Genomic DNA, 12,282 nt, shown 5'->3' on the forward strand with positions numbered 1-12,282 from the left:
AGCATGTTTGAGAAAACCTATTCTTAGATTCTGGATGAATGCAGTGAAATATATTTATTTACAGTATTTGTTGTACATTTTGACTGCCTGACATGGATTAGGAAGTTTTTGTGTTCATTTTTATGTGTTCTAGTAAAACAATCAACCAGCAAACCTAGTTTTGTGTAGGAGGAGTGGCAGAACCCAGAGGGTGAAGTCAAATGAGGAATTGACTTTGAATCTCTATGTAGCCACAAAACTAAGTCCAACCTCTCTTGAATTCACTTGACCCTTATCTAGTGCCAAAATAGGTCTTTCACCTCAGACACATTATCTTCCATGTAATCAGTCCAGATCTCCATTGATTGCAGATTATTTGTGCCTCTTCAATAACCATACATACATGAACACACTTTGTCAAACGAAAGCATTTATTAAAAGACTTTATTCACAATTGATTTTTTTTTTACAAATATAGTTCTTAAAAATTAAGCATTTTGATCTCTTGTAACCAGATATTTCTATAAAGGTGGAAAAAGACTAAGTGGAATATGCACAAACAAAAACATTATAACAAAATGACTGCATGATCAGTTCACTTTACCAACAAAATGTCATTTGGGATTATAAAGCTGTCATACAACATACATGGCACTTAAATTAAGAATTTCCAGGGTTTTGTAAATTAAGTATTTGAACAGCCACATTGTGCCTATCAATGTGGTTGATTTAGCTTTTTTGCTAAAAAGCAATGGAAACTTAGGCGCTGTCTAATCTGGAAAAGACACTTAAAAAAAATAGAGTTACTTTATTGTTAAACTATATACACAGTGATCAGCATTAATTCAGTCATTTCTGGAAGGATAAAAGGGAATCCCAAAGTTGCTTGTCTGACGTTGCTAGTAAATTCTAAAAAAGATAATCTGAAGCTATTCACACCATTGGAAATAATTTCAGGGTTTTAGCAATAACTTTTAAAATGGCAATCAATCTGAAACTTTATACTTTGGCAGTTTTCTGTAAAACTTGACTTTGCCGCTTTGAAGATATAAAACAATGTTTCTTTTATATTTAGTAATTCTAAGGGATATACAATCTTCTTGTCTACTTACATCACTTTACAAAAAAGATACATTAGTGCAGCTTGTACATACAACCTGATTACCTCTAAGTTATAGAACTATAGAAACGTTGTGCTCTTTTAAATAATAACCCCCATGAGAAAATTACAACTTTAAAAAGAAATATGAAATTGATAAAAACACTTGAGTCACTGCGTTTGAGGAGATTATGCGCAATTAATTGCCTCTAAAGGATGGAAAAGGGGGTGGGTATAATTTTTTAAATGTTAATTTTGCATTCAATTTATATAAGCAGACAAAGATGACTACAGGAAAATATTAACTTCACAGACATTAAATTAAGCCATGGATCACTGGCCTATGATTTATTAAATAAATCACAATGGTTAAGTTCACACAATATGGGAACTTGAAATTAGACTATTATAGCTTAAGGTTACATGTGAGCAGGTCAGAGTCTAATTTACCCCAAATGGCACCTTGATGCAGTATACACTGGAGGACTGGCAGCGAAAAGAGAGGAGGGGAAATGCCACATATGAGCCAATATCAGTTTCACAAACTAAATATAATGATTAGAAAGAGTGAAATAATTCCCTTATATTTATTTTTTTAAGACTGGCACATTTTTGGGAACAAGCTGGTATAATATTGGAACTGGATTGCTGAATGCCTAACACAGCATTTCTGGGAAGGCTATTTGAGTCCAATGATATACAGTCTTGGAACACTTATTATATCAACCAAAAAAACAAACACCCCCCCTCCCCAAAAAGAAGAACAAAAAAGCACACCCTTTTTAAGGAAAGCCTTAAAAAAGGAAACAAAGTATTTGCTATTCCAAATATTTTCATGCAAACATAACAGTGAGGAAATGATTCATGATATGTCCATGATATACTGTATGTGGAAGATAAATAGTGGGCTGGTACAATAAAGGACTACTAATGGTCCTACCAAACAGTAGAGTCTTGGAGAACAACTAACAAAACAAACAAACAAACCTGAAGTACTGCACCAGAGATAGTCATACCAGGTAACCACTTTTAGTTCTATAAGTTCACTCTTAGGAAATTAAAAAGTTTTAACAAAATGCATTCTTCAAAAGGTCTTGAACAGGACTAAGAATTTAACTATCATCTGTTGGATGATGCAAGGCAAGTCATGGCAGTGCACAGCATTATAAGGAGGGTAATGTATAAGGAGGATACAGTGTGTTTTGGGAAAGGATTTCAAGGTTAGAGGCTGTCAATGGCCGTTTTACATCCATGGTGGCTCCCAAAGAAAGTAAAAATGGCACTTTAGTTGGAACAATAAAGGATAGGAAGTGGAAATCAACTGTACTTTTTTACATTAAAACTGCTACATAATTTTTTTAAAAAAAATAATGTGATGGCTTTGAACCGATAATATTGCACATTATTAGCTACACAAATGATTGCTGCCTTATTACACTTACGGTACTTTCAGAAAGTGCATTGATTTTAAAAGTATTTTGGTCAATCAATACCAATAGTTTTGTAACAGGATGATAATAAATTCTATACAGCAGTATATAGTTTGATTCTTACTCTATGTAATTATATACTGCATATATGTCTTACTAGTTAACATGCTGAACAGCTACAAAAGCAATCTTTCTTTGCTGATAAAAGAGGTTAATGTTATTTGGTAATTAATTTTATGTTATATAATAACACAATGTAACTGTAATATAATACTTAAAATAACCCAAAAGAAACTTTACTACTCATTCCATTATTATGGCAAGAAAATCAACTGTCCCTATGTAAAAACTGGTTAATATATTTTTAAATGTTTTCTCCCCAGGTCACACCTATTGGCATTAAATATAGAAATAAAGTAGAAATTAATTTCCCTCAATGTTCCATGATAGAAATTGTATTTGCTTTTCTGTAAATCAGCATTTGAAAAACTTAATGTGAAGGTACTTCAGGATGTAAAGAACCAAACAGAAAATATAAGAGCCGAACAAATGAGGAGCATTTTTTCAAATTGATACTCAAAATTATATGCATGTTAGTAGAGTTCTATATAATAAAGAAATGACATCATTTGTACAAAAATGTCTTAATATAATAATGATTTGCTAGCTGCAACAGTCCTGTTCCAAATATACGTGAATGTCCTTGTTCCTTCAATAATTTTACTTGTGGATTTTTCAGTTGCCATGTTTGATTTTCAGAAGTTTTTAAGTCTTGGTGGGTGTATGAAATTTAATATGCAAACTGACCCAGAGAGCCAGAAAAAAAGTTTCAGGTAAAATTGGGAGGGTAGGGGCATTAAAGGGAATTATTGCTTGTGGTTCTCCCTATTCAGATTACCAGATCATCATTATGGCCAAACCTAAACCCAGCATAATATGATCATCCATAGGGTTCACAAATAGAGTTGTGATGTTGCAGCAGCATTGTAGCATCACTAAGCCATAGTGCAGAGGAAACTATTTGCACTGAGGTGAAGCAAGTTTTGAAAAGCCTCAGATCAGTGCAGACACTCGCAACATTATGTATCATCAGGTTGTCTGTGGATCAGGGAGTAAGTTTATGCAATTTTTATAATTAGTCCTCTTATCTTGGCTCAAAACGTAGATAGCTAAATTTGATAGCATAAACGTACTTTCAGTAACGGCGTAAACTGATTTCAGTTTCCAGGTAGGAGGATGTTATGACTGTATAGTAAATGTAAGTTTAGGACTGCAATGAAACTTTTAGGACTAGAAGATAGTTAAAATTCAGTTTTAAAAGCTACATAATGAAGAAAGGCTACCACAATAGGTTCCCTTCTGTTGTACATCAATCCCCAGCTTTCTTTTCAACAAAATTTTGTTTTGTTACATGAAGGCTGCTAAATATGATGTATCATATAAAATTCATCCCTACTCGCATTGTTTAATGTTGCTTATTAAAACTATATTTACAGAAGCATCCCAAATGTAAACAGGAAAAAGAACCATTCCATAACAAAACTAAAAAAAATAAATCAGTCAACATTATCACTTTGATAAACTAGGGAACAGTTTAGGTTCCCCTGCCCCCTGCAGTAAAGCATTAAAGTACTGTGGTCAATTCTTTCAAAAGAGAATTAGAGCCGCAGTATGAACTTCTAAAACATGGTACCTCTGAGGTATATTATCCCTCCCCTTTCCACGTCATTGTGCCCAATATCTGTCAAGTGGAAGAAAAAGCTAATGGAATGTTGGAAATAGCAACAACAGATTTATAGAATTGGACTGACCAATTGCTAAATACAATAAATTTCAAAGCACAAAAAGGATATCACACATTAGATTAGTTCATCTTGCATAACAACTAAAGTTTTACAGGAAACAGATTTTTTTCTTTAAGTGAAAATACTGTTGAAGCTCTATTTTCACCAAGACAGGTTTTGAGAACTGTGCAGCTTCAAAGGGTATCTGTGAAGCCATGTCCAAATGTTAACCCAATTTCACAGTTGTATATGAAACAAACTCAGAGACAAAGAAATCGATGGGCACCAAAGTTATCTGTGGTTAGGCTTGATATGTAAATATGTGAAAAAGATTTCATAATCCAGGCTTCTAAGATAAGCCACAGTTCAATGTAATGGTATATACAGATAAGATAAAACTATATCTGGTTTATATGAATAGTACATCTTTCTAAGTATTCTGATTACCAATTAATGATAGACCCGCATAAGAAGAGGCTGTCACAGTTAGATTTGTCTCCACTGATCAGACAAATCCCACTGGAGCAGATTTTAAAAGAAAAAAGCTCTTCGTACTTAATTCTTTATGGCTTTTTGCAACACAGCAAAGTATTACAGCTTAAAGCAGACATCTCCTCACAGAGGAGAAAACAATTTTGCAGTCTAAACATAAAGTAAAAACTAAATAACATGATGAATTCTGTATTCTGTTTGACCAAATACTCATTATACTGATGATCAACAAAAACTAGAGATGACACATTACGTTCTGGGAAAACATAAATATTAATAATTAAAATTAATAATATTAGGTCCCTTGAGAAAAATTGCCAGGTTGATAGCAGACTGCAAAACGAACAAACAAACGAAATAAGAAAGAAACAAAACATGAAACAGAACCTGGTTTAAAACTAAAAAATGCCAGCTAGAACATTAACAGCCATATAAAATGCCCAAATAAAATTCAAAATAGCTTTATTTGCTTTCTTTTTCCTCTTTTCTTCTTTTAATAATTGGGAGAGGATGTGCCTCCGTATTAAAGACCCAATGTTCAAATGGAAGAATATCATCTTCAGAGAATAATAAATATAAATACCTAGTAAAGAACAACAAAAATGCATTATTAATACATTATAAAAGTAGAAATATAAGTACATGTATAATATTTATTTTATTTATACTGAACATTTATTATATTAAGAATTTGTTTAGTATTTCATTCAGAAGTATCCAAAATGCCACTAGAAATGTATCAGCTATTCCACTTAAAAACAATTTGGTTACATTTCATAAATTGTATTCTTATATATTGTATCTGTTCAGTAACATAGTCTTCGACTTATGATTGCAATTAGGACCAGAATTTCAGTCATAAGTCATAACAGTTGTAACTCGAGGCACCCATGTGATAGGACCTAATTTTAAAATTGTTTTTAAAGGTGGTTGTTAAGTGAATCATGGAGCCATAAGTCTGAATCATGTGGTCATTAAGCAAAACACATAGTGTAAGTCTGAGTCCATTCTCCTGAAGGGGTGTTTTTTGCTGGAAACTGGCAAAAAGTACCAGAACATAGGGAAAAAAAATATTGCAAATTGCAAACATATGACTGCAGGATGCTGTAATCAGTTTTAAATGGGAGCCAAGTTTTGAAACATAGTCATCTAACTGCAGGGTATGTGTGCAACATTTTATGTAGCTGGAAGTGCTTTATGGGTTGTAAAGCACCCTTTCCAAGGTTGTTGTAATTTTGAATGGTCACTAAACAACTAGTCATAAATCAAGGATTATCTATATGTTCTTAGTAACTTTATATTTTTCCATTTTTCTCCAAGGGACAGTATTACAATTAAAAAGAGAAGCTTTTGAAAGTTATTAAAACATTCGTGGTTGAAAAGGCAGCTCTCATTTCTTCTCAATTACACCAACATCTGACATCTGCTCAGATGAGACATAGGTAATAGTGCTTAAGACATTTTCTTGCTTCCACAGGACTAATCTGCTGCCCTGCTTCTTTCTCTTAATTTAGGATTTTCCCCAATTCTCCAGTTCCCATCTCCAACTCTTCAATATTCTCTTTGTTTCTGGAGATAGTTTCAGATACATCTACTGTGTGCATAGCTTCAAACAGGTCTTCAGGTCAAATATTTTCCAGGCTGGGTAGCTTCAAAACACACCATAGATAATCCAAAGCCACCTAGCCTAGAAGCAATTCAGGTAGTGCTAGGTAAGAAGATGGCAGAAGCTTTCTGCCACAGCACTGGTTGCCCAATGATTCAAGATACTCTAACATGCTTCATCAAGGAGATTCAGCTGACCTCTGCTACTCTGAAGTAAATCAGATTCCCTCTTCAACCCACCTTACTTTGTTAAAGCAAATGTATATTTGCTTTGCACAGGGCTAGTTTCAGATACTTACTGCTCCAATCCAGCAAAATATTAATTCATAACTCATTTAAAAATCCATTCAATTGCTTACTTGAGCGTTTCTGAAAGGAAGAAACTCTGTTGCACATCATCATGGCTTTTACGACTGCTGTAAACATCCCTAAGGCCAGAATAGCCACCATCTACTCTGCAATATTTTTCTAATGCCTGAATTTAAAAAAAAGAAAAATAGGGTGTTTTATAAGTATCTTTCTCAAAGCAAAACATTATAGATTAATTTGCACTATAATACCGTTTCATAATTTTAAATTTAAAGCAATTATCAGAACAATAGTATATTCTGCATAAAACACGTCAGTCATGCTGAACAGAAGTTTGGAGTCAAATTAATGTAAGAATCTTACTACAACTTGCATTATTTTTATTGCAACAAAGGATTTGCCTTTTCTAATTCAGAAACTTGATTTGTTTGAATAAACAATTAATAATAATAATAATAATAATAATAATAATAATAATAATAATAATAATATTTTTTATTCTCATATCTGTTTTATCCTTTTAAATTGGTAATTTTATTCGACTTTTGACCACGCATAAATTTTAGTAGAACAAGCTGTAGCTTTAATTTAAATGAAAATACAAACATACATAAATAATTAAGATAATAATGGGTACAATTCTAACTGGGATTGAGATGAGCAAACTGACACATGGCTAGGAGGAGCTATTTTTTCATAGCAGACTCCATTGCAACAACTGGAAAAAGAAATTATAGCCGCAAACCCCACACTGATGCTGATCAAGAAAGTGACCATAATCCCTCTGGGGAATTGTGAAGCTTTAAATCCTGGTTATACTTCAAGATGAAAAAGGTTTCTGATGATAGAAAAGGGTGAGGATTCATTTGATATTTTAATTCTGTTAGATATGAAGGAATCTGTACTCAAAGTTGTTTTGATCATCATGTCTAGACGTCTTATATCAATAATAGTTGAAACTGTTTGGAGTATTGAAATGTCTGGAGATTACAAATACTAAAGCGGGAAACCATGTATTAATCAAATGTTTTTTTCCTATCTTGTTCCTTTGAATTTATTGGATTTTAAAGATAAAAATAGAGAAAAAAATGAAATTAAAAATGAAAATTTTATTAGCTATGGCTAATTATGTTTTAAATATAATAAATTAAGTATCATTTTTTTTCTTTTTTCTTAAACAGTAGATATAAACAAATAGAAATGGTTGAAATCTCCTAAATGACTTTATCCGCCTGAGATAAATCACAGCCTACCAATTATATTTCCAATCCATTTAAATTGCTGCATGCACTAAATTCAAATAATTCTTTTAAATGGCAAACATATAAATTACAAGATACTTCAAAGAAATAATTTAAATGTCTCACCTCTACGGCTTCCCAACCCCACTGCCGGTATTTGGGGTCATGAGTGAATCGCCACATATACATATAAGTTTCTATAACTTCAGGTCGTAAGATGTAATATTTTTCATTCTGTCTGGTAGCAATTGCCTCAACTCCACCATCAAATCTGAAAGCTTCTGGCCCCAATTTCATGCCTACACACAATATTTAAGTATTCAGCTTTACCAGTGCTGGAATGAAGCCCTTTCAAAAATGTTAGTAAAGAACCATGATCTTAATACATGTGAATTACTTTATTACTATATAACATGTTATAATTTTGAATTCCAAATTATAGGATTCTCCTGCTGTACAAGGAGGTTGGTAAACATTTGTTAGCCGCTCAACAGTGTTGGAATCTGAAGGGTCACAGCAGGCAGAAAAATGATGAAAAGTGGATAGAATTGTTCTACTTAGTTTGAAGAGGAAAAACCCTGTTAAGTGTTACATTATACAGTAGCTTTAATGGGATTCTTGTATCAACATGATAGGAAACTGTGTGACATTTGTGCACTTAATCGCACTTAATAGCTGAGAAATATCCAAATATAAGAAAAATGATGTTTGAAGTGATCTTGAATACTTTTTCTAGCGGTAGGGTTTTATCCAGCAAAATGTTTATCTGGAAAACTTCACAAAATTATATCTAAAGGGTGTCTAAAGCCATGAAATGTTCCTAAACATTGTTTTATTGTATTCAAAACATATTTTGTTGAATCATTTTTAAAAAAGTTTTACACAACTATTCAAACAAACAAAAATGAGGATATTTATTTATTTATTTGTTTGATTTATATGCCGCCCTTCTCCGGAGACTCAGGGCGGCTTACAATGCGTTAAGCAATAGCCTTTATACTTTTGTATATACCTGCTTAGTAGGGCTTTTGGCCCCCCCAAGCGGTGTTCTTTTTTATATAAAGTCAGCTTATTGCCCCCACAATCCGGGTCCTCATTTTACCTACCTCGAAAGGATGGAAGGCTGAGTCAACCTTGAGCCTGGTGAGATTTGAACTTGCAGTAATTGCAGGCAGCTGGTGTTACTTAACAGTGCTTTAGTCTGCTGCGCCACCAAGGCTCTTATACTCAGATATAAAAACGTAACAAAAAGTTCTGGGGAATACATTGCATTACTTAAATTTTTTAAAAAAGAAAGTATATGATAACTGTAGGGCCGGAGCTGGTAACATAGAATTCATAACAACCCAACATGGCATTTGCAGATCCCCAAATTAAACAAACCCAAATGTTTAAATATGTGGAGTTAAAATATATCAACATGTCTATTGTCATGAATGTTTGCATGTTCAATCACATGGACTTGGATATGTGTTTATTTTATTGATGCTTGTGAAATTGCCTAACATCTGCTATATTTCAACAGCGGCTATTGCTATTATTATTTAAAATTCTGGCTGGAAAAGATTAGGAAGATATGGGTATGTTGCACCATTGATGGAGAACAGCTTTGTGACAATATATACAGTATACAATAAATCAGTTGGGTTCACCTTCATTAAGTTCTATGGACTGATATCTAAATTGCCAGATGTCTGGTGATAGGCCCCCAAATTCTTAGTCCGATATTTTCTTGCCCATTAACTCCCATGGGAAGAAGAATTTAAAAAGAAAAACAATCCGAATGGGAAGGGCAAAAAAATTCCTCCACCTCTTACTCTGGCTACTCTGACCTACCAAGGTTCCAGATGAGTTATAGTCTATGGAGTGTCTCCCCTTAAGTTTCAATGTATAGGATTAGCTATTTAAGAAAATTATTCCATTTCCCTGCTACATAGTGTTACTGTTTCTGAATATATTAAGGAAGTATTTCTAGGCAGCATCCTGGAAGATTTTAATACTAATCTTTACATCAGACTGTTAATGCCAAAGGCGAACACTATTACAGGCAAGAGAGGTTAACATTTGGATGTCTAGATGTTATCCAATTAAAGCTCTCTCAACATTGCTCATGCTAGCTGGGATTACTGGAGCTGTAATTCAGCAAATCTGTAGGGCCGTATATTTTCATTTCTGTTATAAGCAATCCAACTACTTCCCCTACAAACATAAAGTATGTTACAGATGGAAAACTGTCTAAGGACATTTCTAACTCTATAATATTTACAGGTAGGAACTACACGTAATAAAAATATCTTACACAATTGGTATCAGTTTGATTGGAAAAAGCCCCAAATACATTGCCCTGAATTCAAGTACAAGAATAAGCAACATTTTAAAGTCAGAACAAGAGCACTCAACAATTTATAATTACCTGTACGATCATAAGATTCATGACATGTGCGGGCAATTTCAGCTCCAAGTTCAATGTGATGTCCAGTTTGATCAGCTGGTGCTCCATCTGCACCCAGAACAAACATCCCTCCAGCAAAACAAGTGAGATGACCCATTTTGTGTTCAAGGAGGCCACCTTTCCATTCAGCAATGTACATTAAACCATTGCTGGATTTCCTTATTAGATGGGTTTCTATGGACTAGAATTGTTAAGAAAACTGTTATTAATCTACAATAAATAATTACAATAATATAGGTATCTAAATATTGTTCACATACTTAAAAGCACTGAACATAAACTGTTAAAAATGAGTTGGGAGGTTGCCTATTTTGTTATAGACTGCTCAGTTTATCTCTACTCTAGCCAAAGTATGGAAAAACGTGATTAATGAACACAGAATACAATTATTGTTGTAGAAGAATTAATACAACTTGGACAAAGGGAATCAGTGTCTCAAAAATTGTTGAATTAACTTTATATGCATTAACAAATGTTTAGACAGGGATGATTTGGTAGATAATAGTTAAGTCATACATTATAGTAAGCCATAATGTGGCTTACTTGGCGTAGTGTTTGAATTTAGCAATTATAATTCATTCAAGGAACATAGCTAAAATAACATGATGTATTGTGATATGTGAATCCAGTCAAGGGAATTTGAACTCTCAAAACCTTGCCTACCTAATCCATCCCAAAATGTATGACAAAGCCCTAAAGCAAAGGTTTTTGAGTAGATTTAGATGTGGGATAGGAAAACAGATGATCTTATGGATTTTCCAATTATAGATTTACTTAAGAAAAGCAAACAGAATCATTGGGTTTTGTTGAAGTTTCCAAGGAAGTGTTTGATCTTATTAATTGAACAAGGAACTTGTTAAAAAAACGATTTGGAGTTCAGAATGATGAGTGAGCTGGCCCAGTTAAATCAAATTAGTCTTGTAACAAAAGGATTTGCAAATAGAATGGCAAATAAAAGGAAATGTGTGGTAAATGTAAACTATTGGCACATTGGGGCAAAAAAAAAAAAATCCTAATTCATTTTCATTGCATAATGGGTGATCAGGAAACCCTATTCTCAACACCTCCCCTTCTCCATTTCTAAAGCATGAGACACCTCAAAAGCACTACATTTAATGGAGTAGCTGCCACAGTAAAGGGAAGATTGATCAGAACTGCTTTGTCAATGCAATATTCCTTTGGAGACTGGCTTTCGGTGATTTGATCCAACTGTTTAATAAGCAATAGCCCAACTGATTAAATTGATTTATTTAAAGATATGAACCAAACCTAAATATCTTCCAGCAACCTGCAACTATCTTCACTATAAAAATAAAATTGTTTTAATTTGATTGGTATTTAAAATGTTGCTTCTCTATAACATTTTCATTTATAGAAAAGATTACTAAATTTTTAAAGTTACTTTAAAATATTTATAAAAGGAATATATACACTGTATAGTCAAAACATTTTTTTAAAAAATCCCTATCATAATATTTGCTTTCATGGTTACATATAATAATGTCCCAAATTCTGTATAATATTTACCTGAACAGCATTATAATACATTTGCTGGGCTTCTTCATCTGACTTATCAGACATCAACCATGCTTTCAGCAAATATTCATAAAAACTATCCCCAAGTCCTCCAACGGAGACATGATCTGGGGGAAAGAAGAGCAATCTGGTAATGTTATGTACACACAATTCCAAAGACAAAAAAATAATACTATAGAAAAGCCACATTAATCCACTTTCAGCATGGTACTTTATTCAAGCGATATCTTCTTTGATATACCTATCCCATTAGACTACACTATTTAAAAATATGATGCTCTGTAGGCATAACAAGGGTTTAAATATGTGGCTCAATTCCCCCATGTTGAAACAAGCAACTCTTAATCCCCAAAAA

At 33.1% G+C, this 12,282-nt stretch overlaps 1 protein-coding gene across 1 annotated transcript in view; it reads right to left on the reverse strand.

Moving 5' to 3' along the window:
• Positions 1-392: 392 nt before the first annotated feature.
• Positions 393-12,282, reverse strand: part of MAN1A1 (mannosidase alpha class 1A member 1) — a 64,680-nt gene continuing 52,790 nt past the window's right edge. The window contains exons 8-12 of the mRNA XM_034418704.3: positions 11,919-12,034; positions 10,353-10,572; positions 8,066-8,238; positions 6,749-6,864; positions 393-5,367 (exon numbers count right to left, since the gene is read on the reverse strand). Coding sequence (XP_034274595.2) covers positions 5,247-5,367; positions 6,749-6,864; positions 8,066-8,238; positions 10,353-10,572; positions 11,919-12,034 — 746 coding nt within the window. The 3' untranslated portion in view covers positions 393-5,246. The remainder of the gene's footprint in view (positions 5,368-6,748; positions 6,865-8,065; positions 8,239-10,352; positions 10,573-11,918; positions 12,035-12,282) is intronic.

Source organism: Pantherophis guttatus, chromosome 1 (genome assembly GCF_059756535.1).
Source record: "Pantherophis guttatus breed Tessera chromosome 1, ASM5975653v1, whole genome shotgun sequence".
Taxonomy (NCBI): Eukaryota; Metazoa; Chordata; class Lepidosauria; order Squamata; family Colubridae; genus Pantherophis; species Pantherophis guttatus.